At 47.3% G+C, this 27,976-nt stretch overlaps 1 protein-coding gene across 3 annotated transcripts; it reads left to right on the top strand.

The window, feature by feature from the left end:
* Nucleotides 1–19,992: 19,992 nt before the first annotated feature.
* On the top strand, nucleotides 19,993–26,216 carry LOC120670854 (potassium transporter 18-like). 3 transcript variants are annotated; one of them, XM_039951034.1, is made up of 10 exons: nucleotides 19,993–20,422; nucleotides 20,811–20,967; nucleotides 21,112–21,343; nucleotides 22,199–22,444; nucleotides 22,964–23,014; nucleotides 23,295–23,552; nucleotides 23,639–23,691; nucleotides 23,853–23,967; nucleotides 24,039–24,293; nucleotides 24,386–26,216. In XM_039951034.1, exons 2-10 carry the CDS (start codon nucleotides 20,845–20,847, stop codon nucleotides 25,420–25,422), a joined length of 2,370 nt encoding a protein of 789 aa, XP_039806968.1. In that variant the 5' UTR covers nucleotides 19,993–20,422; nucleotides 20,811–20,844; the 3' UTR covers nucleotides 25,423–26,216. The 3 variants fall into 3 exon arrangements, with proteins under 3 accessions (XP_039806968.1, XP_039806975.1, XP_039806980.1); XM_039951046.1 differs by having other exon boundaries at nucleotides 20,050–20,422; nucleotides 22,964–23,033; XM_039951041.1 differs by lacking the exon at nucleotides 24,039–24,293 and having other exon boundaries at nucleotides 20,007–20,422.
* The last annotated feature ends 1,760 nt before the right edge of the window (nucleotides 26,217–27,976 follow it).

The following is a 27,976-nucleotide window of genomic DNA, read 5'->3' as shown; positions in this document are numbered from 1 at the left end:
GAGTGGACGTCGAGGTGTGCTCCGGCGTCCTAGTGTCCTCGGATCGGTTCGTGAAGATCCTGCGAGGGCGAAAACAGGGTCAGCAGGCACGGAGAGGCAACGGCGGCATGGGATTGCAGCGGCGGTCGAGCTCACCGGCGGCGCTCGACCGGAGAAATTCCCGTGCTGCAGGGCCTGGGAGTCGCGAGCAAGGTCTCGGCGAGCTTCGGGGCATCGATGTGGGGCTAAGGCGGGGGTTTGTGGGGACCGTGGTGCGGCGGGGAGGTGTGCTCGTGGTGGAGCAGAGGCACGGCGGCACGGCGGGGCGACGAGAGTTAGGGATTTGGGGCGGCGGCTGCGATGGGGAGGAGGCGCAGAGGCCGCGGGGTGCGATATAAAGCAGTCGGGCGGGATCTGGGCGTCCGTACCATTGAGCATGCAGGCGAGGATCTCGCCGGGGATCACGGCCAGTTTCTGTTGCGCGGGCGGGCGACTCGGGAGGGGGACGGATCTGCCAGGTGGGGTCTAGGTGGCAGGGGGGCGACGCGCTCTGTGGGCGCGAGGCGAGCGGGGGCTTGCGTTGGCGCTGGGCGCTGGCAGGTGGGCCTGAGGTGCGGTAAGGGAGAGGGCGACGCGGTGCGGGGAGCGGGCCGTTGCGCGAGCGCGTGCTGGGCCGCGCGCGGGGTGAGGCTGGGCCGAGAGGGGAAGGATGGGCTGGGTTGCTGTGCCCCGCGGGCTGGGCTGAGGGAGGAGTGGGTTTGGGCTGTTGGGTTTTCTTTTCCATTCTATTTCTTTCTATTTCCTATTCCCTTTCTATTTCTAATTCAAACAAAGTTTGAATTCAAATACAAATTTGAATTCAAACCACACTCAAATAAAAATATACACCAGCATGAATGCAACACAAATTTTTAAACCTATGATAAAATTTTAATTACTTAAGGAACAAAATTTTAGATTAAATGCAAGTCTAACACAATAAACCTTAGAAAATTAAATAAAGCCAATTAAATTTATTAAAAAATGCTGAAATTTAAATTAGGGTGTTACAGACCCAACCCCCTTAAAGAAATCTCGTCCCCGAGATTTAGCTGGGCTGGCTAGCAAAGAGATCTGGATACGTCTTCTTTAGCTCATCTTCTCGCTCCCATGTTGCCTCAGCTTCACTGTGATGACTCCACTGAACTCTGCACATCTTGATGCGCTTGTTCCGAGTAACCCTCTCTGATGTCTCCAGAATCTTCACCGGATGCTCGGTATAAGTCAGATCTTCCTACACATCTACTCCATCCAGTGGTGCCTGCTCCTCAGGTACTCGCAAACACCTCTTCAGCTGAGATATATGGAAGACATCATGAACTCCTGAGAGGCTGAGAGGTAACTCCAGGCGATAAGCAATTTCGCCTTTCCGCTCTAGCACCTTGAATGGCCCCACATACCGAGGTGCTAACTTCCCTTTGACATTGAATCTGCGGATTCCTCTCATCGGAGACACCTTCAGGTACACATAGTCACCGACACTGAAAGTCAGGTCTCTCTGTTTGCCATCTGCATAGCTCTTCTATCTGCTCTGTGCAATCCTCAGATTTTCTCGCGCAGCATGAACCATCTGCTCTGCATCATCTATGATCTCAGGGCCAAAGAGCTGCTTCTCACCAATCTGATCCCAATAGAGAGGAGTCCTGCACTTTCTGCCATACAATGCCTCGAATGGGGACTTCTTCAGACTGGCCTGATAGCTGTTGTTATATGAGAACTCAGCATAAGACAGTCACTTATCCCAACTAGTACCGTACTGAATGGCACAAGCTCTCAGCATATCCTCCAACACTTGGTTGGTTCTCTCTGTCTGCCCATCTGTCTAAGGGTGATAAGCCGTACTGAAACGCAGCTTCGTATCCAACGAATCATGGAGCTGCTCCCAGAACCGAGAAGTGAACTGAGACCCTCTGTCAGATATGATCTTCTTGGGCACACCATGCAAGCAGACAATCCGAGAGATGTACAACTCTGCAAGTCTAGCACCGGAGTAAGTAGTGTTCACTGGAATGAAGTGAGCAACCTTCGTCAGTCGATCCACTACTACCCAAATGGAGTTGTACCCCTTCTGAGTACGAGGCAATCCAACAATGAAGTCCATAGTGATTTCCTCCCATTTCCACTCTGGAATCTTCAAAGGCTGTAACAGACCTGCTGGCCTCTGATGATCAGCCTTGACACGCTGACAGGTGTAACAAATAGCCACATACTCTACCACTGAACGCTTCATCCTATACCACCAGAAACGTTCCTTCAGATCATAATACATCTTCGTGCTGCACGGATGAATAGAGTAAGCTGTATCATGGGCCTCCCTCAGAATCAACTTCCGGAGATCATGCACATCAGGCACGCAGATCCAGTTCTTGTACCACAAAGTACCCTGATCATCCTCTCTGAAATGAGGAGCCTTGCCCTTCTTGAGTAACTCACGGATCTCCTGCAGCTTCTCATCATCTTTCTGGTGCTGCCTGATCTCTGCCTCTAGAGTCGGTACTGCCTCGAATGTTGCACTGGAAGTATGATGCAAGAAGCCCAAACTCAACTGCTCGAACTCCTCACATAACTCTGGAGGCATCTGGAAAGCCACGGCCATGTTGACATAACTTCTTCTGCTCAGAGCATCTGCTACAACATTGGCCTTGCCCGGATGATAGTGAATCTCCAGATCATAATCCTTGACCAACTCTAGCCATCTTCTCTGCCGCATGTTCAGCTCATTCTGCGTGAAAATGTACTTAAGGCTCTTGTGATCCGTGTAGATATCACACCGCTGCCCATACAAGTAATGCCTCCAAATCTTCAGAGCATGCACAACTGCGGCTAACTCAAGATCATGAGTGGAATAATTCAGCTCATGCCGACGTAACTGCCGTGAAGCATAAGCAATCACTCTGCCCTCCTGCATCAGAACACACCCAAGACCATCCTTCGAAGCATCACAATATACCGTGAACCTCTTCGTCTGGTCTGGCAGAGTCAGGACTGGCGTCGTAGTCAACCTCTTCTTCAGCTCATCAAAGGCCCTCTGACGCTCATCAGTCCATATGAATGCCACATTCTTCTCTAGCAAAGAAGTCAAAGGCTTCGCGATTTTGGAGAAATTCTCAATGAACCTCCGATAATATCTAGCTAAGCCCAAGAAAGACCTGACTTCCTTTACTGTCTGCGGTGTCTCCCACTCGAGTACATCCTTCACCTTGCTCGGATCAACAGCAATGCCTCCCTGAGAGATAACATGACCGAGGAATGGAACCTCGTCAATCCAGAACTCGCACTTGCTGAACTTGGCATACAGCTGATGCTCTCTCAATCTCTAGCAGTACGAGTCTCAGATGCTCCTCATGCTCTTCTTCTGTCTTGGAGAAAATCAGAATATCATCAATGAAAATCACTACAAAGACATCCAAATAGTCCATGAAAACCATGTTCATCAAGTGCATGAAGAAAGCCGGGGCATTAGTCAAGCCGAAGGACATGACCGTATACTCATATAGCCCGTACTTGCATGTGAATGCCGTCTTCGGAATATCTCCAGGACGGATCCTCAGCTGAAAATAACCCGAGCGAAGATCAATCTTCGAGAATATACGAGCACCTCGAAGCAAATCAAAGAGATCCTCAATACGGGGTAGTGGATGCTTGTTCTTGATAGTGACTGCATTCAGCTCCCGATAATCAACATACATTCTCTTCGAACCATCCTTCTTATCTACCAGCAATAATGGAAAAGCCCAAGGAGAGAAGCTGCGACGGATATAGCCCTTGGCTAGCAACTCATCAATAGTCTTCTTAACTTCTTCATGCTCTATAGGTGCCATACGGTAGGGCCGCTTTGCAATAGGAGTTGTGCCAGGCAAGAGGTCAATACAAAACTCAATGGCGCGTTCAGGCGGCATACCTGGCAGATCATCCGGAAAGACATCCGGGAATTCAGACACCACGCGAATACCGTCCGTGGGTCTAGCCTCCATCTGATGAAGAAATCCAGAAGGCTCCACTGCACTGATAACAACCTCTTGGCCACTGGAAGCTGATAGCAAGACTGTCCACTGAGCACAATCTATCCGGACTCCCCACTTGGCCAGAGTCTCCATTCCCAGAATGACATCAATGCCCTTGGTGTCTAGCACCATCAGATCAGTACAGAACTCTACTCCCCTCAAGGAAACACTGACTCTCGGGCAGTAAGTGTGAGACCTCAACTGTCCTCCCGGTGAAGATACTAACAGGCACCTCTTTAATGTGCTAGTATGAATACCATGATGCTCGACAAAAGACTGAGTAATGAAGGAATGCGTAGCACCAGTATCGAAAAGCACTGTAGCTGGATATGAATTAACCATGAACGTACCAATAACCACGTTGGGAGCCTCGGCCGCTGACTCGGCCGTCACGTGGTTCACTCTGCCCTGAAGTGGCGCCCTGGGCTGAGCTGGGCGCCCCTGCTGTCCCGCCTGCGCCTTCCGGGGGCAAGCGTTGGCGTAGTGCCCCGGCTGGCCGCAGTGAAAGCAGGTGCGAGGGGGTCCCTGAGCCTGCTGTCCGGTAGGAGCTGCCGGACGTGGAGCCTGCGGTGTCGGTGGAGCTGGTGGAGCACGAGCCGGAGGCGCCGGTAGCCTCGGGCCCTGACCTGCCTGCTGTTGTTGAGGCGGGTACTACTGCGGTGGCCTCTGCTGGTACTGTTGAGGAGGCCGGTACTGCTGCTGGTACTGCTGAGGCTACTGGAGGCGTGGACGAGTGTTGCTGCCGGAAGCAACGGGGACAATCTTCCTCTTCTTGTCCTCCATCTCCAAGTGCTTGCGCTCAGTGTTGAGCGCGCTGTCAACCAGATGGTTGAAGTCGTCGAAGCGGAGGTTGAGCAGCGCGTACTGGAGGTAGTCCTCAAGGCCCTCCATGAAGTGCTCCTGCTTCTTGCGGTCATCCGCAACATCGGCAGGGGCGTAGCGAGCCAGCTGAAGAAAGCGATCACGATACTCCGTGACCGACATAGTCCCCTGAAGTGACAAAGACAGATAGATATCGAAAGATTAACTCAAGATTCACAAGGATAGAACAAGGGGCATTAGCTCAAAAGAAACCGCTGAATGATTATATTTAAGATTACCTGCTTCAGTGCAAGGAACTCCTTCTGCTTCATCTTCATAACGCCCGCGGGGACGTTGTGGCTGCGGAACCGCTCCCTGAACTGGAGCCAAGTGAGAGCCTCGCGGTCCTGAACTGGGTGGGACTCCCACCAGTCCAAAGCTGCCCCTCGCAGCTGTCCTGCTGCGTACAGAACTCTCTCCCGATCATCGCACTGGGCGATGTCCAGCTGACGCTCCACTACACGGAGCCAGTCGTCAGCCTGAAGAGGGTCGGACGTGTGAGAGAACGTCGGCGGGTGACCCCTCAGAAACTCAGCACGGCTGTCGCGAGGCTGCGGCGGTGGAGGAGGCGGAGGCTGAGTGTGAGCCTGCTGAAGAGCCTAAACAGTGTTGTTCAGGGTGGCCATCATCTGCATCTGGAGCTGGAAGTACTGCTCCGGAGTCAAAGGCGGCGGCATCGGGATCCCGGTCCCCTGGGTGTTCTGACCCTGGTTGTTCTGCCCCTGTTGGTCAGAACCACGCCTGGTGTTCACCATCTGATTTTGGACAAAAGATTTCACGAGTAAGGATATTGCAGGAATAAATTCAGATGGATATGATAACTCTTTGTGGAAAAAGACTCAGCCATGATAAAGTAGACAGGATACAGTGGACTGTTTTACCCCCAACGATCTAACTCGTTTTATTAATTAGTTAACTTTAATTTATTACTGATTTTCATTAAACAAATTTAAACTACTAAGCTATGCAATCATTCAAAAATCCAAATCAAACATGTAGCATAATAACAAGCGGACAATTTTCACGACTTAGCCGAGTTTAACACACGACTCGACTAACACAACGCGTCGCAGAGCGTGCTATCGTATTATTATAAAGGGTCACCTAGCTGATACTCATGGTGGTCAGATGACTGATTCAGGCCAAAATCTACGAAAACTATTCTTTAGAGAGAGAGATCAAGGCAAGACGGGTAAAAGTCATAAAATTCAAGGGGTATAATAGTAAAATAGTTTCAGCAGGCAAGGATTGGAGAGAAGAAGTCCTACAACTCGACCAGTTCTATCTAGGCTTCGTCCTACAGTCGATATGGCTCTGATACCACTCTGTAACACCCGGTTTATAAAAGAACATAAACCGAGCAATCATATACGTGCCAGGATCAAGTCACACATATATACAACAGAATGAACAGTATATCACAGCACATATCACGAATAAGACATAATAAATCGAAATACGAATGTTATTTATTACATTAATGACAAAAATGTCTGATACAGTGGAAGCGAAGTACAAACACGATAAAAACTCTCCGAAGCTGAAGCAGGGCGCCACAAGGACGTCGACTGGGAGACGAACACCTAGAAGTCCTCGTAGCCCTGGTAGCACTGGACGAACTCCCTCGTGTCGGCAGGAACTGAGCAGCAGTAGCGTATCCAAGAGGAAAAAGTAGAGAAGAGGCAAGGGTGAGTACACAACTTCTACTCAACAAGTATAACACAAACTATGAGGCTCTAAGATTGGCTGACTGACTGCATTAGCTTTTAAGTCTTGGCAAAATTTTATTAAAGCTATTTACTACGAGTTGATGAATTACCATTAACCCAGTTACATAGTAATTAATCAGAATTAATCATGCTACTACTGAGAACCAAACCAAAACCAAGCCACCAAGGTAACCCCGAGAGGCACCTCCCTCGTCGGAAGGAGACAACCCCACTAATCAAAAGGAGGATCTGGGCCGCTCATAACCGTGAGCACGGCTAGTATACCAGTTTTACACTCTGCAGAGGTTGCACATCTTTACCCACAAGTCGTGAGCTACGCTAGAGGTTCATCACACTTCCTTAGGTGAGATGACTAGCGACTCACTACGAGGCTGTTACAAAGAATCTCGTTGGTAAGGCGTAACCGTGAGAGTTAGGTCAGCGACGATGGGGCCCACCTCCGGGGGTACAAGCATAGGAGCGCAATCCAAGCACAGACCAAGCCGGAGGAGCAGGGACCATTGAAGCTTACTACTCTTGCCCCGCAGGTAAGTTACTCCAAACCAAAAAGACCTAATTAGTAAGCCAAGTCTATCCCATTCTAGTCTTGTGGTAGCGCTGTTGTCCCAGGTTGTCGCTCTATGAACCGGTCCTTATGGAGAGTGGCCAACCAAGCACTAAGCACCGTGCTGGCCCCCTAAACCATGTTTCTACAAAAACCATCTTTTAACGAGACGTAAGCCACTCAAGCCACACAGAGTGCCACTCTCAGAATTAAGTTCAAGTAAACCATTAATCAAATTAATTAAAAAGGACCAGAGTGTGTTATAGCATAGCAACCTAGCACAACTAACCAAATGCAACCCAAAGGGATATATAAAGGATATAAAGTGGCTAGGACAGTCCTTATAGGCATACAGAATTAAATGCAGTATGAAAAATGTATTTAAAAGTGATAGGTTGTTCATGTTACACTTGCCTTCCTCGTACTGCTCAGGCTGCTGCTCAAAGTGCTCGGAAGACGGCTGCTCCGGGTACTGGTACTGGGGCTCCTCAGATGGATCAACGTCTACTCACGAACACATGGCCAAAACAATGCACAATAATAAGCAAACAAGCAAACACTAGCAAAAACTAAGAAACAGTACATCAATACATAAAAACAGCAAGAAAAACTAAGCTAAAACTATTCTACGCGTTACAACGATCGCGTGGACATAAAGAACGCTAAAAACGGAGCTAAAACACATTTTCTAGGCTAAAAACAAGTTCTAGGGGCATATTTGTAATAAAAACAGGGTTCCAGGGACTTTTCTGCTAAAACCGAGGGCCTAAACATAATTAAACCTTAGTTTCGTCTAACTCACAAAAACGTCAAGTGTGGACTGCGGGTTCTATTCTGGTAAAACTCAGGGGCTAAAACGTTAAAATCAGGGCCTCACTGTAATTAGTTTTGAACAAATCTGGACGGCGGGTTGATTACCGAAAACACCGAGGGCTCTTTAGCAAAAACGTCGGCGCTGACCAGTATCTAGCGTGGTCAACGACCCTGGGCCGTTGGATCGCGATCGTGTGCGCCAAAACGAAGAGGTACGCAGGATCTAATCTGATCCGTTGATTGCGGATCGGATGGGCCAGATTGAAAGGGGGCGACGGCGGCGGCGCGGGTCACCGGAGTCGAGCCCCACGGCGGCGCTACGCCGGAGATGGCCATACTCGGCCTTCCCGGGGTCAAAATGGACGAGATCTGGGTTGGGAGGGGACTACACGACACGCGTAGTCCACCTGAGGCTTTTGCGGGCCTCGGGGAGGCTGGTAGTGGGGCGCGCTGCGTCGGCGGCGGCCCTGCGCGGAGAAGCTCGCCGGCGCGGCGCGTTCGGGGTTCTCCAGGGGCTACGGCCTAACAAAACTAGCACCAAAGGGGCCTGAGGAGGAGTGGAAGCTCACCGGGGGCGAGGGACGGTCGGGTTCGCAGCACAGGGGGTGGACGGTGTGAAACGACGGCGAGGTCAACTCGGTGCTTCGCGAGAGTGGACGTTGAGGTGTGCTCCGGCGTCCTGGTGTCCTCGGATCGGTTCGTGAAGATCCTGCGAGGGCGAAAACGGGGTCAGCAGGCACGGAGCGGCAACGGCGGCATGGGATTGCAGCGGCGGTCGAGCTCACCGGCGGCGCTCGACCGGAGAAATTCCCGTGCTGCAGGGCCTGGGAGTCGCGAGCAAGGTCTCGGCGAGCTTCGGGGCGTCGATGTGGGGCTAAGGCGGGGGTTTGTGGGGACCGTGGTGCGGCGGGGAGGTGTGCTCGCGGCGGAGCAGAGGCACGGCGGCACGGCGGGGCGATGAGAGTTAGGGATTTGGGGCGGCGGCTGCAATGGGGAGGAGGCGCAGAGGCCGCGGGGTGCGATATAAAACAGGCGGGCGGGATCTGGGCGTCCGTGCCGTTGAGCACGCGGGCGAGGATCTCGCCGGGGATCACGGCCGGTTTCCGTTGCGCGGGCGAGCGACTCGGGAGGGGGACGGATCTGCCAGGTGGGGTCCAGGTGGCAGCGGGGGCGACGCGCTCTGTGGGCGCGAGGCGAGCGGGGGCTTGCGTGGGCGCTGGGCGCTGGCAGGTAGGCCCGAGGCGCGTTAAGGGAGAGGGCGACGCGGTGCGGGGAGCGGCCCGTTGCGCGAGCGCGTGCTGGGCCGCGCGCGGGGTGAGGCTGGGCCGAGAGGGGAAGGATGGGCTGGGTTGCTGTGCCCCGCGGGCTGGGCTGAGGGAGGAGTGGGTTTGGGCTGTTGGGTCTTCTTTTCCATTCTATTTCTTTCTATTTCCTATTCCCTTTCTATTTCTAATTCAAACAAAGTTTGAATTCAAATACAAATTTGAATTCAAACCACACTCAAATAAAAATATGCACCAGCATGAATGCAACACAAATTTTTAAACCTATGATAAAATTTTAATTACTAAACGAACAAAATTTTAAATTAAACGCAAGTCTAACACAATAAACCTTAGAAAATTAAATAAAGCCAATTAAATTTATTAAAAAAATGCTGAAATTTAAATTAGGGTGTTACAGTAGCATGGTGCGCTTCACCCCTCCTCCCTGTGGAAGGGCGACGAGGGCCATAATAAAAGTCGAGGGTTCCCCGAACACCTTTATGCAGGCCGGGACTCGTGTGCTCCTCGCACACCGCGGCTCAGGCCGCACCCTCGAATGGATCGACGACCGTCGATTATGAAGTTCCATGTGTTTAACCAAAACCCCCACTCTTGACGCGCGCCTCCCTGATGGTTCAGCCGGACACTGGGTCGCTGTGCCAGCACAAAAAACACTGAGGATGGCTGAAAGGAGTGCCGATGCCGACTGAAAAAGACGCTGGACGGCCACCTCAGTGAAGCAACCAAGCAGGACGAATTTTATAGCACTAGGACGAGTGCAAACACTCCTCCAAGGCCTCAGGGGCTACACCCGCGGGTGCGCTGACGCACCCCCACGGAGGAAACTTCACACATTCGAGGACCAAAATCCCCTGCGGGGGTGGTGCCCACCCATACACTTTCGGTCGTCCTCTCCGCGAAGGACAAGGAGACTTCATTGATCTTTGCGAACAAAGATTACAAAGGGTTACCGGCTTAAAGCCGTTGAAAAGTACAAACGCATTCCCACCTGCATGGCAATTTTCCCTGTCTTGGGGAGGAGTGAGCGCCGATGAAGAGCACCGAGTCCTTGGCCGGCGCGACGGCCAGGCTGCTCGGGATTGCGAGGAGCATCCCCCAGACCGCACGTGTCCAGCGGGATGCCCTCCTCGCAAGCTTTCTTCTAACATCTCCTCCACCGAAGACCCTGCGGGGGGTCAAGCCGGCAGACAGCACCCTCCACACCATCTCCCCGAGAGCGACATTGTCGCCAGAAGGGACGATGCGAAGAACGGCCCCCAAACCTAGCACCAACGCCATGGTCAGGCGTCTCAACCCCCCTTCTGGCTAAGGGACATCGCGGAAGAAGGACCCCACGGGCCCAATGCTCTTCTGCTAATCCCACTGAAGCTAAGGGATGGTTCGCACGCCCTCTCCAGCTTTCCCCCGCCGCTCGCAACCATTCTTCTAGCATCAAAGCCTAAAAAAGCCAGGCCACCCCATCTGGGGGCCGGTCGTGAAAGGCAAAGGAAAACATTACGAGACTTAGACGATGCTAGAAGTAAGAGCAGAGAAGTTGGTGAGGAAAGGGAGTCCCACGACCCCTATTTATAGCTGTGTCAGGCACCAAGCTTCAAGCCTGTCGAGCGAAAGATACCATCGGTTACCGTGCTGAGACAAGGCGGGACAAAGCAAAGCTGAGCCCTTGGACACTGAGCGGCGCAGCATCGGCGCTGGCCGACTGCCCTCGAACGGCGCGTCGCAAGGCGACCAGGGAAAGTGGGGCCAAGACCCTGAGCGCGGGACAGCGCGGCAAAAGCACCGGCTGCAGAGCAGCAGGCGCCATCGTGGCCCTAGCCCGCTCAGCACGCTGACGCGTCTCGTCCCCAGAACAAAACAAAAAGGGGCGCGCGCCTTGGAGTACTCTCTCCGCAGGCGCACTGCCCCGACCGACGAGTTGTCACATCCGCCGGACCGGCACCTGGGTGCGCCTGGCGGGAGCGCAGCACCGATCGATCACGTCAAGGGGTAAAATCGCCGAAATACCCTTTGGCCGAATCCCCTGACTCAATCAAAGCCTCGGGGGCTACTGTCGGGGACCACGATTAGGGGCACCCTAATCGGGGTACTAAAATCACCCTAAAAATGCAAACACATATTAGGCAACTGAGCCCACGAAGGCCTACTGCCTCCTTCCAATCTGGAAGAAAGGAAAGGACTCAAAGAAGCCCAGCACGTGGCCCATCTGCACCCCCCCCTCGGACCCGCGGGGTGATCTCCGCCTCGCGCGAGGGCTCCCATCGAGACCCTTGACCGCGCCCCGCGTCTCCGCCTCGCTCGAGGGTAGCGAGCCTACCCTCGGGGAGGCGAATCATCTCCGTCTCGCTCGAGGTCACCCCTCGACGAAAAGGACAAACGGCCCTTCCGCTAACCCGCCCGTCGTACGGGGGCATTAAATGCCAACCACTCCTCCACAACGCCCAGGTCATATGGCGTCAGGCCACCATTCCCCATAGTGGCTGTGACCGGAGTCCCGTCCGCCAACTCCGGTCACTGCTCTGCCATCCCGGACGCTGTGGCAACACTGTGGGAACCTGCGATGCGATACAAGACGTGCTCAGCACAGCTCCCGTTACTATTCTGCCAATTCCTACTGTCCGGACTCCACCTCACCACACCAACGGCCCCGGACCCGTCCCCTGCTCGGGAAGGGATCTGGCGTCGCCACGTGTCCCCCAAGGAGAGATGCTCAGCACTACCAGCCGGAGGCCCGGACCTCCCCCCTCGAGGGGTCCGGGACCTCCACGTGACTCCTGGACCCCCTTAGTGCATGCGCTAGCACTCCACCCAAGGGGGCCCGGGACCGCCACGTGCCCCACTACCGCTGGCACACATATATATGCAAGACCCTGGCCTGCAGGGCCCACGGAATGCCGCCACGCCACACCTGGAAGACGGTACAGCCTACAGCGACAACCATGCCGCCTACTGGGGCTGTCAAGACGCCGGCGCGATCTCTGCAAAGCCGAGGACAATGCCTAGGACGACTGCCACGCCCGACGCCATGCCCCACAGTGTACTTCCCATAGTGCTCGACCACTGCACCCCCGTGATTCGGGGAAAAGACGACGACTTCCACGATCCCCTACGCATGTACACCGACCCTCCTTGTGTCCATAAAAGGAGGAGGCAGGCTTCCTTTAAGGGGGTCGCGGTTGGCCCATTCGGTAGGACACAACATTTCGTACTACTAACAGAGCACACACGCTCCTCTGAAACCCGATATTGGCACTGGCCTCAATCAGCTCCTTCTCTAGCAGAGACTTGGGAGCTTCCCTCCCTCTCTCGTCTCGCCTGTACCCCCTACTATAGGAACCTCCAGTGCAAGATAGTACAGTGCTCTCGAACACCCATTTGCTGGACGTACGGCCCCACGGCCGGAACCAGAATAAACCCGTGTGCTACTGTATTGCCTCTTGCGTCAACATCTGGGACGAGGAACACGCAGCAGCATCACTGGTTGAGTCCGGACCGCCGGGTCAGGTCACCGACACTTTTCAAAGGAAATGTTTTATTAGCACGAAGCTAATATGGACTTTGTTGTCCAATCAGGGCGAGAACTCTTATTGAGTATTTTTGAAGGTATAATAAGTTTCTTGATAGATAAGAAGACAGGCAGCTCTCGACAGCTACTCAGAGTACTAAGGGAAAACAAGAGTTCTTTTTGTATCTCAAGCAAGCAAGTAGTACCCGTCAAGTACTCGAGGCTAAAAGATTCTATAACGGAGATTCCCATAGTAAACCAAGCAAGCGGGAAACTTGTGTCAACTTATTTTATAGTATCAAGGGCTTATCTGCACTCCTTGAGGGGTTTTCGTAGCTGACCATTGAGGATAGACCTTGTTCGGTTACCCAGATAGTATGCAGTTGTTTATGAAAATGGCCCGAACTACTCGATCGTATCGAGTAGTATGTCCTATTAATGGACTGGATTGATTCTTAAAATAGGACTGTTAGGATTGAACTCCGTCGAGTTAACCAAGATGTGAATATTCTAGAAACATCCCAAACTTACTCGAGCAGAGCGAGTAAGGTGTCCTACCTGAGGACTGGAGTAGCTCTAAGGCAAGTCTGTTCGGTACTAACCCCGTCGGGTTGTCCAAGATGGAGGTGCCGAAAGAGTATTCAAGACCTACTCGAGCCAGCGAGTAGGGTGTCCTTTAACCAAGGACTGGAGTAATCCATAAGACAGAACTGTTAGGTACGAACCCCATCGGGTTGCCCAAGACGTAAATGTCGAAGGGATATCCAAAACTTACTCGAGCAAGATGAATAAGGTGTCCTTTAACCAAGGACTGGAGTAATCCTTAAGACAAAACTATTAGGTACGAACCCCGTCGGGTTGCCCAAGACGTAAATGTCAGAAAGATATCCAAAATTTACTCGAGCAAGGCGAGTAGGGTGTCCTTTAACCAAGGACTGGAGTAATCCTTAAGACAGAACTATTAGGTAAGAACCCCGTCGGGTTGCCCAAGACGTAAATGTCAGAAAGATATCCAAAACTTACTCGAGCAAGGCGAGTAAGGTGTCCTTTAACCAAGGACTGGAGTAACTCTTAGGGCAAGTCTGTTAGGTACTAACCCTGTCGGGTTGTCCAAGATGAAGGTGCCGAAAGAGTATCCAAGACCTACTCGGGCAGAGCGAGTAGGGTATCCTACCGAAGGACTAGAGTGTCTTTTAGGACAGAACTGTTAGGTACGAACCCTGTCGGGTTGCCCAAGACGTAAATGTCAAAAAAGCACTCGAGTGAGAACCATAAAAACTACTCGATAGCTGATCTAATGCTGAGCAAGACTTTCGAGGTGGGGTATTGGTCATGTGAGCGAGAACCAAGTAGTCGATATATGAGAAATTAACTTTATTTGGATTTGTCGAAATTACAATAACTGTAAAGTGACAGATTCTGACTCTTAAGACCTACCCCTTGCTCGTTGGACGTGAGCAATAGTTTACATAACTGAATAAAACTTATTCGAAGATAGTACTAGTCGATATGGGGGTCGACTAGATTTGGGGTAGAGCTAGTCAATGCAGAGGTCGACTAGATTTATTGGTGGGGTCTCCTTCAGGAGAGGAGCCCCAAGGGCCTTGCGGAGTGAGTCACACTGGAAGATCGTGTGAGAACTCTTTAGGTGGATAAAGCACTTGCGTAGTAGTACTTTGTTGATCCTGTTTCCGTTCTGAGGCGATTCAGCTTGATGCTGGGTGCGTGGTTTACCCTGAGGACGGGTACTGGTGGTTGCCGGCTTGTACTTCTTGAAAGATGCGGAAGCCTTTGGCGGGATGCGGTAGTTGAAAGAAGGGTTGTATGCCTCGACTTCCTCCCGTTCCTTTTTTTTGAGATGATGACGTTGCGCGCGTCGCGCCCAACGTTGATCACACTGCGGAGGTCGCAGTTAGATTAGTTGTAGTTGTCGCCTTGTTGTTCTTGTAGGGTGTTAGCGAGGCGCTGATGCCTGAACGCCCTCTTCTGGTTGAGCTGGCGGCGACGTTCATAGAGATCTTCTGCTGGATGTTGCTCGTACAGTTGGATGGTGACGGTCACCGCTGGAGGAGAAGGAGGAGCAGGTAGATTCTCCTTGGTAGTAACTTGGGCTTCTGTGATTGTAGGAGGAGTAGTTTCCATGTTGCCGGAAAGGTACTCGTTGAAATCATCAGAATTGTAGTCGTCGAGGTTAAGACGCTCCGTGGGATCGCCCTTAGGTTCTTCGGCGATACGAACCATGAGAATTTCACGGCAGAGGTCTTGAACTTCTTGGTCTTGTTTGCTTGACGGCAGGTCTAAAGGAGTACTCTGTTGGTAGGATAGATCCTCTAGCTGTGAGACAGAAGCGTTGGGATCTTGTGCCTTCCTGAGGTGCACTGTCCGTCCTTGCGGCGTTGCATATATTATCAAATTAGGGAGGGAGTCCTGATCAGACTTGAAGTTCTTAGCCGAGTTGGACTCGACTTGTTTACTATACTGGATTAGGTCGTCCAGTTGTTCCTCCAGGTCCGAGGAGTACTCGGATTCGGAGTCAGTTAGCCCACCAATTTTTGAGTATGCATGCTTTGGGTGAGTGAGAAGTGATATGCCCATCTCTACATGGAGGGCGTTCTCGTTCATCCAGTGTAGCCATGATTGAGTAGGAGTTAGCCCCTCAGGCTCCTTAATCCAGGGTTCGTCATAGATTGAGTCGCTGGATTGTTCTGGGGCCTTGGCTTTTCCTTTTTTAAGCTTAGCTAGTTCCCAAAGAGCGTCGGCATGCTCGGTTGGTTTGGCCATTGCGTCCATGAACAGCTCGACATTGTCTGACCACTCTTCAAGATCGTCAAATGGTTCAAAGTTCTCGAGACCGTTCATGAGGCGATCAAAGTCCTGATCGAACTTGGACTCGACTGGTTTCGGAGTCCGAGTGTGAGCAGGTTTCGGTGAAGGGCTCTGAGGTATCCTAGAGATAGACGGTCCCATCCGAACAAGTCGGGGATTTGTCTCACCAGCTCCCCCGCAGATTCCTCCTCCCGATTTCTGCGTTTTGTTTTGCAGAGTGCTTTCAGCCACTTTGATGCAGTTAGCAAGCTTTGAATTTACCCGATCGATCCCTGAGAGCATGTCGCCCGACCTCTTCTGCGGTGGGTTTAGTGCTTTAGGGTTCTACTGTAGCACAGATGGGCTGAGAGCGGTTTCTGCAAGTTTGATGCAGCCCTCTATCGATCGTGAAACTTGATCCACTCCGGCGAGTAGTTCTGAGTTTTTAATCTTAGGGCGTTTGATTGTCTTCAGATGAGCCAGGTATTTTCCAAGAGTTTTGGAAAAGTAAGACTTTTCGGAGTTAGAATTTGTGTCGAACTCGACCAAACCAAGAGTTCGGTTTTGAGTTGTCACGTTTCCTGGGTTGTCCGAGTCGAGTTCGGGTGGAACTCTTTTCTCGTCGAGATCCGCGGACTCGCGGATGTCGGCGAGTTGGGAGCGGGTTTTCGATTTAGGCGAGTTAGGCGTGACAAGGAGGCTGGAAAAGGCTCCCGTTCCATCAGCCGTGCAAGCCCAGGAACCGAAAACAAAAGTCGTTCCTTCTGGCACGCTGTTGGCGTTGCTTCATTCGGCCATCGAATTTGTTGGTGAACTCGCTGAATCCCCTACCTGGCGCGCCAGCTGTCGGTGTTTACCGCCAAACCTGCTCAGAGATACCCTTAGCAGTAGGGTTTGTAGGTAGGGATCGACTGCTCTAGAACTCGACGGTACAAAGAATACAAAGATTTAGACAGGTTCGAGCTGCGAGTTTGCGTAATCCCCAACGTCCTGTGTGGTTTGTATTGCCTTAGATATTGATAATTGTTTGGAGGGGGTCCCTGCCTGCCCTTATATATCCGAGTGGACATGATTACACGGAAAGTCCTAGCCGAGTACAGTTGGAGTCCTACTACAACACAATCGGGTAGTTTTCTTTATACTGCAGCTAGTTCTATGTCTATTCGAATAGTTACAAAAGAGGTAAGGTACATCTATGAGCTATTCTTTCCTCTAGAACATTCTATATCTATAAGCAGTCCCGCTGTCCCAGGTTTGACAAAAAACAGATCGGTTACGGATATTGGATACTCGAAATCGGATACGGACGAGTAAAAATCCTTCCGGATCAGATCAAATTTGAATACGATCGAAAAATATCCGTAGCATTTACATGGCTGTACACTTAAGAGTGGCAAATGAATACACATGCAGCAGGAGGCCACCGTTTAGTGGCTCTACTAAATGGAAGGCAACGACAAAAAGAAGACAAAAAAGTGCCAAAAAATCAAGAGGAGGGTGATTTATTGGGCCGCATGTTGGGCCGAGGAGGGTGATTTATTGGGCCGCATGCTGCGCTTCGCCACCGTCGCAGCCCATATACGAAGGCTACAAGAACTGTGTCCGGTGGGCCACACGTGATTTGTTTGCCTGTCAAGTCACTCACACGTCTCTTTCCAAGTGAACGAACTCCAAGATTTTTGTAGTGGTGCATTATTGCAAGGGACTGGAATCGCAGGCGTACAGTACAGGTCGCCGTCGTTGTCCGTCGTGATGCTGCTGCTCAACCCAACTCCGATCAGGTTCCTCTTCTCCACTCCTCTCGTCCCCTTTGCAAGGACAATTTCCGGTCAGGTTGTTTTCCACGGGGAAGCTTGCGTTCCAGGCACTGTTTGGTTGAGTCTAGCAAAAATAGCACAAAAATTTTGACCAATAATTAGAGGTACTAAATAAAGTCAATTTATAAAACTAACTCCACAACCTTGCTCTACTTTGTGAGACGAACCTAATGAGGTCTTTGGCCGCACGATTAGAAGATGATACTGTAGCATCACTGTAGCCAATAATTGATTAATTACTGTCATTAGATTCGTCGTGAAAAATTACACCCATCTGTGAAAAAATTTTGCAAATAAACTTTGTTTAGTACTTCATTCATGTGAGATTTCTTTCTCGGAAATTGTGTGCTACGATATGCTAGTGAAAATCAAGCAAGGCCTAGACTTTGCCAGTACCATTGTTGCAGCCAAGAAAAGACTGTCAGGTACCGTCCTATATTTAGGTAGGCAGTCATCATTACCAGTAAAGCAGAATCCCCTTTCTTAGGGATCCTTTTTTAGGGGTGTTTAGTTACCAAAAATTTTCACTTCGAAATTTGTGCCTCCCCTTTTGGACACATGTATGGAGCACTAAATGTAGTTAAACAACAAAATTAATTGCACAGTTTTGATGTACACGACGAGACGAATCTTTTGAGTCTAATTAGTACATAATTAGCCATAAGTGCTATAGTAACCCACATGTGCTAATGATGCGGTTAAAGACCTCAAAAGATTCGTCTCGCAATTTCCAGGTGAGTTCTAAAATTAGTTTTTTAATTAGTGTCCGAAAAGCCCTTCCGATATCTGGTCAAACTCTCGATTTGACATCCAAAAATTTTTGGTTCTGGAACTAAAAGGCCCCTTAGACTAAGGCCGTGTTTAGATGTTTTGCAAAAAAAATTTATGATGAAATCTTGGTAATTTGAAGTACTAAATGAAGTCTATTTACAAAACTTTTTACACAGATGGGTTGTAAATCGCAAGACGAATCTAATGATGCTTATTAATTTATGATTAATTAATAATTAGTGGATGGTTACTATAGCATCACTGTTGCAAATCATGGATTAAGTAGGCTCATTAGATTCGTCTCGCGATTTACAGTCCATCCATGCAAAAAGTTTTGTAAATAGACTTCATTTAGTACTATTTACGATGTGATATTTTTTTGTATTGAAATATTCGATGTGATATTTTTTTGTGTTTACGGGTTTATGAGGTTGGAACTAAATAGGCCTACTATTTTCATGTCAGTGGTAGGTTTGCATCAACTTTGCTTTTCTTCTTTGACAAAATATTATCAATAATGGATATTGCTTGACAAGATCCAGTGGGTACTTAGACTATTCTTTTGGCTTGCTTGGTAAACTAATCAGCTGGAACAAAAAGTTAACCATAATTTATCGATCCTTATCCTACGTGGCAACTTGATCTTGCGTGGCAACCGTATCCTAAGAACTACGGTCTTGCTTTCCTTTGCCACTCAAGTATCTGGCACGTGGCACCTGCCATGCTTAAGTCCCTTCTCCCCTTTCCTAACCCAAAAATAAGTATATGGCGTGCCAGACACTATATATATATATGCTGACTGTACCCCATGGGATTTAAAAATATTCAAATTTAAATTAAAAAAATTATAAGTAACTAATTTTAAATAAAAAAATACGACATGGGTATAAAATTTTTCTTAAAATGTAACTTATATATTGGCACTGTACTTCTCAATTATTCAAATCCATTTTTTTATGTTTCATATTATTTGGTTGTTTATAGTTATGCTTATTATTTTTAAATAAATAAGATTTAAATAGAGCAATAATAGATAGATTATATTTATAAAAATTTTGGTACTAATTTCGTGTGTTTCTATTTTAAAATGAATTATTTTGATTTTTTAGATCTAATTAGAATTTTTAATTTTTAAAAAAATACAAAACCAAGTTCAAACCCACCCTAAAGGGCCAAATTTGCTCAGTTTGAATTGTTGGATGACCAATCTTATCTGGTTTTGTAGTTGAAAGTTGAAAATATAACTTTTGCTATAGTTTGAGAGTGTAAATAGGACTTTTTCCAAAATTGATTCGTTTTTGGTGCTCAAACTGTATCTCTAAGATTTTGTGTCCAGATTTCATCTCAGAGATTAACGAAGAAAAAAAAATCTTACATATTAACGTGAATGATACCAACGGGAGACGGAGTATAATAATGGAGACGCTGGGGCCGAGCTCAGCAGTACACCCCATAGCCATAGGCCTTAGCTGCAATGCAGCTACTTCAGCTAATTTTCATCTTACACGCACGTTTAGGACTCTTTCTCCAGCTAATTACCTAACCAGGGCACATACAGCTCGAGTTTTTCCTGCATCATTGCAGCTCGCATCAGCCTGACAATGGCAAACACATGCGGGTACCATGTTTAGCCTGACGCCACCCGTAACAAACAGACCCGCTGCCACTACTATTATTACGATGTGGGAATCACATCACAGATCACTAGCGACTAAATGCGATTAAGATGCTTGATTTGACTTTTGAGCGCACCTGCCATTAGATTATTGCACCTCATCCTCAATTATTGAGCGCAAACTGACGCGAGCGAAATTGCGACGAGTTCCAACGAATTTCTGTCCACTCCATCGGCCCGGCAATCCGACAAGAGACCTGCCATTATTCTCCCAGAAAAAACCAATCTTTTTTCCCCACACATGACACACCATCCCTGTCCGAGCTGAATTCCTCCTTCCCATCCCCTTCACCACGAGGTGGGCAGGCGGGCAGCGCCTCTCCGCGTGCGGTCCGTGTGGCGTCCGGTCCTCCTCCGTCCTCCCGGACGCGAATCTCTGGGCAGCGGTGGATAGGAGTCCGAGGCGGCCATTGAAACTCCGCCTTCGATTGGAGTGCTTTCGTGGGGTCGGAGGGTCGTCGCCGGGTGCTTGGGTTGATGTTGGGAGCGCGCGAATCGGCTCAAGTTCTGATCTTGGCGAGTCTGGAACCACGGGATTCTTTGGGGGTTTTTGTCCTGAGCTTTCAAGTTTAGCAGCTGATTCTGTCTTCCATTAGGTACATACGGTGGAAATGGCGTCAAAATTTGATCATATTCCTGTTTTTTTATTGATTTGTTTGTGAACCTGAAATTATTTGATGACCCTTTCTCCGGCTTCACTGTTATACGTCATTCGCAAATTGTGTGCTCAAGTTTGATAGTGGAAATCAACTTTGTGCTTTGGATGGCTTTACGTTGATCAGCTGTGGCCGTTTGGCACTAAAAAAAAACTTCGTGTCAATCTCAGATTTCCTGAATTCTTGTTGTTAATCCTCAAGTTCATGGAAGTTTGATCTTTGAGACAGTTTAAAACTGGCCTCCTTATCCCTTCCAGTTCTGCTCTAGTTCAGAGCTCGTGTTCTTGATAGCTTTGGAAACGGACTGATATGTTCTGAATGCCTGCAGGCTACAGGACGGTGCTGCTGATTCGTCTGAAACCATGGAGACTACGAGCTCAACAAATGAGCATACCGGTAGGGGGACAATGTGGGAGCTGGAAAGGAATCTTGATCAGCCCATGGATGCAGAGGCCGGGAGATTGAGGAACATGTACAGGGAAAAGGTGATTATCACGTAACTGCTTGCAAAGATCTTTGTCATTTCACACCCTATATTTCACTGCGCTGATATTGAGCATGTGTAACTGATTTGCAAATGAAATCTTCAGTAATCTTGCTGTCTTCTTGTTTCCCTTCTGGATTTGCAGACCTACCCAACACTTGTATTGTTACAACTAGCTTTCCAAAGCCTTGGCGTGGTGTTTGGAGATTTAGGGACATCACCTTTATATGTCTTCTACAACATTTTCCCTGGTGAAAGTGAAATAAAAGACACAGAACAAGTTATTGGAGCACTCTCGCTTATTATTTACTCCCTTACTCTGATTCCACTTGTTAAATACGTCTTCATTGTCTTGAGGGCAAACGATAACGGCCAAGGTACGAATACGTCCTGCACTCTTGCTTCCTTGAAAATTCTGCTTCGGTTATGAAAGATCAAACTGCATATGGTGATTTTTCTAGTTTGTTAAGAGGATGCAATAAAACCAAACTATATTGTGTTTTATAGTAATTTGAAGATTGCAGTACAAAGACACCTTGTGCTACACAGTTAGGAACTTAAGATATTAAGAACTTAAGATATGGCCATATCTAGCAAATTCTATTCTACTTCTTCCTAAGAAAAGAAACAAAGATTTTCATAAATGGTCAGCTTTCACTTCGAGACCTCAAAAAGTTGCTTCAGCTACTGTTGCAGTAGAACATTATGCTAGTGTGTCAGCAGTAATATTGTTTGAAAATTATCCTTCGGTGCTTATTTTTTCAAATCTTCTCATTCATATGTCTTCTGCAGTTTGTTTTAATTCATGCCACGCAACACTACAATCATTTAAGCCTTTCATCGGTTGAGCTCAGAAGTCAAAATGCGTCATACTTCTATCCGATTAGCATTACCATTTTGAACTTTTGAAAGCAAACTGAAGCTCAGTGCCCCTGAAACAGATTAGTTCCTTCGTATTTAAGCAAATATTTTGATGAAAAACCTGATAGGAAAGTCTCTTTTTTGCGGAAAGCGATATCGTCCAGTATGTGTATGGAGCATTGGAGCCATTTGGTTGTGAGACGCAAAGTTTTGTGTGGTACAGCATGCTGTCAGTTTCAGCATTCGATAATAATTCAGCATATTAGTATGGCACACTGACCCTGCTATAAATTTTCAGAGTCAGTGTGGCTTACAATTCTATAATCATCATTCATCAATATCAACATAATGGAGGTTAATTGTAATGCCAGGTGGAACGTTTGCTCTTTATTCACTGCTTTGCCGGCATGCAAAGATAAACACTATTCCTAATCAGCATCGAACAGATGAAGACCTAACAACATACAGCCGCCACATATATGATGAGAAATCTCTTGCTGCAAAGATCAAAAGATGGTTAGAGGGGCACCAGTTCAGAAAGAATGCCATTCTTATTCTCGTTCTTTTTGGTACTTGTATGGCAGTTGGAGATGGAATCCTCACTCCTGCCATATCAGGTGAGTATATCTATGTTTAATTTTTTTAGAAAAAATCTATATGTTTCATCAATTGATTTAGCCCCAGGTTCTCTGAAATTAATATTGTTATGAGAACTTATATTATTATAACTTTGAGTTTGATGTGAACTGCTAAACATCATGTTTGTTCAAAAAATTCTCATTGGCATACTGAACGCCAGTGTTATATAAAATGGTTTGGAGACTGAAAACATCCTCCAAGGAATGATGCTGACAGTTTCCTTGACATATATTGTCAACAGTCCCTCCAACAGATACTTTAACTTCTTTTACAATAAGTTAATGCCCCACATCCACATGAATTCAAATTTTTATAACTGTGCTTTAAGATGGAAAAGAATTTCAGGTTATAAAAACTTGTGTACTGATTAGCTAGCAATATTGGACAAGGGAAAATAATGTGTTTGTCCTTCCATCCCTTTAATAGTACTATTTTTTATTATTGCTATTTTGCTTGTGTGCAAGTGATTGATCTTAAGTTTTCCTTGCAATTCGCAGTTCTTTCTGCGACTGGAGGAATACAAGTGGAAGAGCCCAAAATGAGAAATGGTACATATGAAACCTGGAAGTTAGTATTTTTTCCTGCTTTTATTAGCATCTACCTTGTACTTCCATAAACTGTTAGATTAACTGTGATTTAGGATATTTGCTTTCGTTTTATAATCTTTGTAGTGGTAATTGGTACACCGAATAGTTTCATTTAGTGTGGTCTGGTAGAGAAGACAGGCGATCATGATACTTATATCAGTTTATACTTATATCAGTTTGTTGATGACTGAATTCTTACATTTATTGGTAAAAAAGTTCTTACATTTCCGTATCCCATCAGATGTGGTTGTCATCGTCTCTGTGGTCATATTGATTGGATTATTCAGCATGCAGCACTTTGGCACTGATAAAGTCAGCTGGCTTTTTGCGCCAATAGTATTTGTTTGGTACATTCTCATTGGAATCCTGGGCGCTGTAAACATTTCCAAATACGATCGATCTGTCCTCAAGGCGTTTAATCCTGTATATGTCTATCGGTACTTTAAGCGAGGGAAGACTAGCTGGGTTTCTTTAGGAGGAATTATGCTCAGCATTACAGGTCAGAACCTCTAGCATAATTGCATAATCTTCTAGTCCTTTGTTTAATGGCAACTACCAGAACTGAAATTTCGGGTCATGCTTCAGGGACAGAAGCACTGTTTGCTGATCTTTCATATTTCCCTGTACAAGCTATTCAGGTACAATTAGTTGCCAGTATCTGTTACTCGTATGCATTTTCTTTTGAGAACCAAGGAGTCCTCTTAGAGGCGAATCTACATTTGTACAAGACCTTTTCAACATGAGTACAGAAATATATCCTTTTGCTTACCTGCTGACGACATCACATTTCGGTATGCAGATTGCTTTCACGGTGGTTGTGTTTCCATGCCTTCTTTTGCAGTATACTGGCCAAGCTGCCTATATAGCTCAGAACAGAAATAGTGTCGTCCATGCTTTCTATTATTCCCTTCCAGGTAATGTCAGACAGAGGGATTCTTGACTTAGCATGTCTATGCGAATGCACATTGACATGACTATTGCGCAGATTCTGTACGTTGGCCATCATTCATTGTTGCAACAGCTGCTGCAGTAGTTGCTAGCCAAGCCACTATATCAATGACGTATTCGATCATCAAGCAAGCACTCGCTCTAGGTTGTTTCCCCAGAGTGAGGATCATCCATACGTCCAAAAAGTATCTAGGCCAGATATACAGTCCTGATATCAATTGGATCCTTTTGATATTCTGCATTGCTGTCACAGCTGGATTTAAAAAACAAAGTCAGATAGCAAACGCATATGGTAACATCTTTCCCTATCTGTCTCTGTGTACTAATTTGATGATTGCATTTAATACTCCAGCAAAGTTGCTAACATGAATGCTGTGTGAACAGGTACTGCTGTGATAATGGTTATGCTTGTGACAACATTTCTCATGGTCCCCATAATGCTGCTGGTGTGGCGCAGCCACTGGAGCTTGGTCATTCTTTTCACTGCGCTGTCATTGGTTGTTGAAATTCCATACTTCTCTGCTGTGGTGCGGAAGATTGATCAGGGTGGATGGGTTCCTCTTGTGTTTGCCGGCGCCTTCCTCATCATCATGTATGTATGGCACTACGGTACACTCAAGCGGTACGAATTTGAGATGCACAGCAAGGTGTCCATGGCATGGATCCTAGGCCTTGGTCCAAGCCTTGGTCTGGTCAGGGTGCCCGGTATGGGTCTGGTGTACACTGAGCTGGCCAGTGGCGTTCCTCACATCTTCTCGCACTTCATCACCAACCTCCCGGCCATCCACTCCACTTTGGTCTTCGTCTGCGTGAAATACCTTCCTGTCTACACTGTGCCACCGGATGAAAGGTTCCTTGTGAAGCGGATCGGTCCCAAGAACTTCCACATGTTCCGGTGCGTGGCGCGGTATGGCTACAAGGACATCCACAAGAAGGATGACGACTTTGAGCAGATGCTCTTCAACAGCCTGATGCTCTTTGTCCGGCTGGAGAGTATGATGGAAGAGTACACGGACTCTGATGAGTACAGCACCCGTGAGCTGAACCAGGCAGGCAACGCCAACCCAAGAATCAATGGCACCAATGCTGGTTCGAACATGGATCTGAGCTACACATCCCATGACTCCATCATACAGGTGCAGTCCCCAAACCATACGGGGAACAGCCAGGTGATGTTATCGGGCCAGACGTACCAGACCGTGGGTGACGAGATCGCGTTCCTGAACGCGTGCAGGGAAGCCGGGGTGGTGCACATCCTCGGGAACACGATCATCAGGGCTCGCAGGGATTCGGGGCTCCTCAAGAAGATTGCCATCAACTACCTGTATGCTTTCCTCAGGAAGATCTGCAGGGAGAACAGTGTCATCTTCAATGTTCCCCATGAGAGCCTACTGAACGTTGGGCAAGTGTTCTATGTGTAAGCACTGAAAGTAACCAAAAGTAGATAAACAGCCTCAGAAGTCAGAATTACTGGAGAGAAGATAGCTAGCTGTATTTTGTTCATAGCTTATAGGAGCCTTTGTTGAAAGAATTGTACAGCATCATGTGTGACCATTTGGAGCCCGATCAATACTTCAATAGTGGTCATGTTCGTTGTGTAGAACTTGTGCTGTATGCATATGTGTAGTAGCTGGTTGTTAAATCCAGAGTGATTTTGCCGCGTACCTTGGCCAGTTTTCCCAGTAAGATCCAAGATACAGCCGTCAGACATATGATGCGCAATCTGCTGCTCATGAAGCCGGAGTTTGCTCATGTCTTATGGGCGAGCAAGAAGATCTGTACTGTTTCGAGAAAGACTGATCAGGATATGTGCCGATAAATGCAAGAGAAACCCTACTAGGAAGTGTCGCCAAGGGTCAGGTTTGGCTCTACAAAATAGATTAAGAACTCTCTCAGTGCCTCCGGAGGTACCAGAATGGCCGGCCGGCCGGCCGTCAGTGCAAAAGCAGGGCCACTCAACAAATCTGCCTAGAATAATCGAGTCCATGGGTCATGATTCATGAATCATGTCAAGGTACTAAGTATTATTGCCCCCGGCTGTTGTCAGAAACGAGCTATAGCACCAAACTCTCGCCTGATCTGTTTTCACTGGTTGATTGACCATGTAGGACTTGCGTGCATTTATTCAGTCTTGTTTAGATTCAGGCTGTAGTCTGTACTTTATATGTATTGTACTGTATCCAAATTTTAATGTCAATTCAGTTCAATTTTTTAATGTCAATGTATTTCAGTTTCACTAGAAAGGCACGCGGCTTTGCCGCGCAGGGCCTGTATCTCATGTTGTAGTATTGTAGTTGATACTTGATACAGACTTAAATTCATGTATATAGTAATTATTGTATGTAAGTAAATATGCTTTTTTTAAATAAAAAAAGCAATGTAGGTAAGATAAATCCGTCATCGTTATTTTCGCATAGGTGTCATGGTTTATAATCCGTCCTTGCACTTGATGTATATTTTGAACACTCTATTATCGTGGCACTATTATTTAAGTAATATATTTTTTCCAAAAAATCATTCTGTTCGTTGGGCTGGAGCTGGAGCTGGTGGCTGGAATGGTGTGAGAGAAAAATACTGTTGGCTGGCTGGTGGCTGGAAACGGGTGCTGGAGCAGTGTGAGAGGAAAACACTGTTGAGCTGGAGGCTGCTGGAGCTGCCGAACAGAGTGAATAAGTTATAACACTGTGTGTTGCTAGCATAAATAAAAAATAATATTGATAGAAAAAATATGTAGTACTAGATAAAATGTGTTGAATATCCCTATTCACTACCTACAGGATATGGTAAGAAAAGCAAGTATCACAATGGTTAAAAAAGGAACATGCAGTGCTTTGAGAGGCTTCCAGTTTAGATAAGGAACACATCAATCTTCCGAATTCGCTCGATACAGATTGGGCATGATTTAAGCAGAGCTCCTCATTCTAAGAATTGTGAATGTTATCTTTACATAGCAAAGAATTTGATAAGCATCTAAAAAAGAGAGAAGAATTTACAATATTAGAAAGATGTTTTAAAAAATAAACTATTTTATCTTTTCAATTATAGATGTTTACAATATTACATAGGAAGGTCACTTCAACCCTCTCGGCACTGGATCGCTTTGATTTAATATACTGAATCCATCAATTCCATCTGATCACTACCCTGACATCAGAAATTAGATCATGTTCTCCTTTAAGTAATTGTGCACTTGTGAAGCAGATTATTGTGAAATTTTTTTGAATAGCTGAGGAGATAACTTTTGAGTATATGCTTATTGATTCCAACTTTAGGCAAGCACCTAAGTTTGGTTAACAGGGAGCTTTGTTTCATGTGTACCTCAAATGCTATTCATGAAGACCAAAGCTTAGGGACACCTGAATGCATACAGGATAGGACAATCAGAAATTTAGAACTGAATCCAAAAACAACCACATGGATTTTTTTGGTAGCTATATCAAATTATGCCCCAATCATGTGCTCATACAAGCATTGAACTAATTGCCCACAAAATGACTAACTTCTTATAGTTATGTCCCATGCATATCATCTTATCCTATAAGCATTCGACTGATTCCAAAAACTGCATCATGCATCTATCTGTAGTTATCTGAAATTTATCTGGCCCAAGCATATTCTCTTACAGACATTGGACTGACTGCTTCGGTGATTTTTAGGCATCCTGGCATACGCAAAAACTAATGTGTGGAATTCCCACGAATCCCATGGACACAACTGACGTATCCATAACATAAGCAGATACAGCATCATCCATGATCCATCTTAAAATAAGCCATCAGAAATGAAGAACAAATTAGTCGATCTTATCTCACATTCTCACTGCCATGCACCAGGGCAATATTTAAAATCCAATGTGTCTCGAATTACCGGATTTTAATTTACAGAACTAATAACAGCAACCACAACCAGATAGGAAGGCTAACGATACTAACACCATAAGAGATTTATAAAAAGAGAGATTACCATCATAGAACT

Source organism: Panicum virgatum, chromosome 2K, assembly GCF_016808335.1.
Source record: "Panicum virgatum strain AP13 chromosome 2K, P.virgatum_v5, whole genome shotgun sequence".
Classification (NCBI taxonomy): Eukaryota; Viridiplantae; Streptophyta; class Magnoliopsida; order Poales; family Poaceae; genus Panicum; species Panicum virgatum.
The sequence above is the reverse complement of the archived record's forward strand: the minus strand, read 5'-3'. Positions and strand labels throughout refer to the sequence as shown.

Coding starts and splice junctions, on each gene's coding strand:
- LOC120670854 (XM_039951034.1), top strand. CDS start 20,845: ATGGAGACTACGAGCTCAACAAATGAGCATACCGGTAGGGGGACAATG. Junction 21,344..22,198: donor GGCAAACGATAACGGCCAAG/GTACGAATACGT, acceptor TTGTAATGCCAG/GTGGAACGTTTGCTCTTTAT. Junction 22,445..22,963: donor CCTCACTCCTGCCATATCAG/GTGAGTATATCT, acceptor TGCAATTCGCAG/TTCTTTCTGCGACTGGAGGA.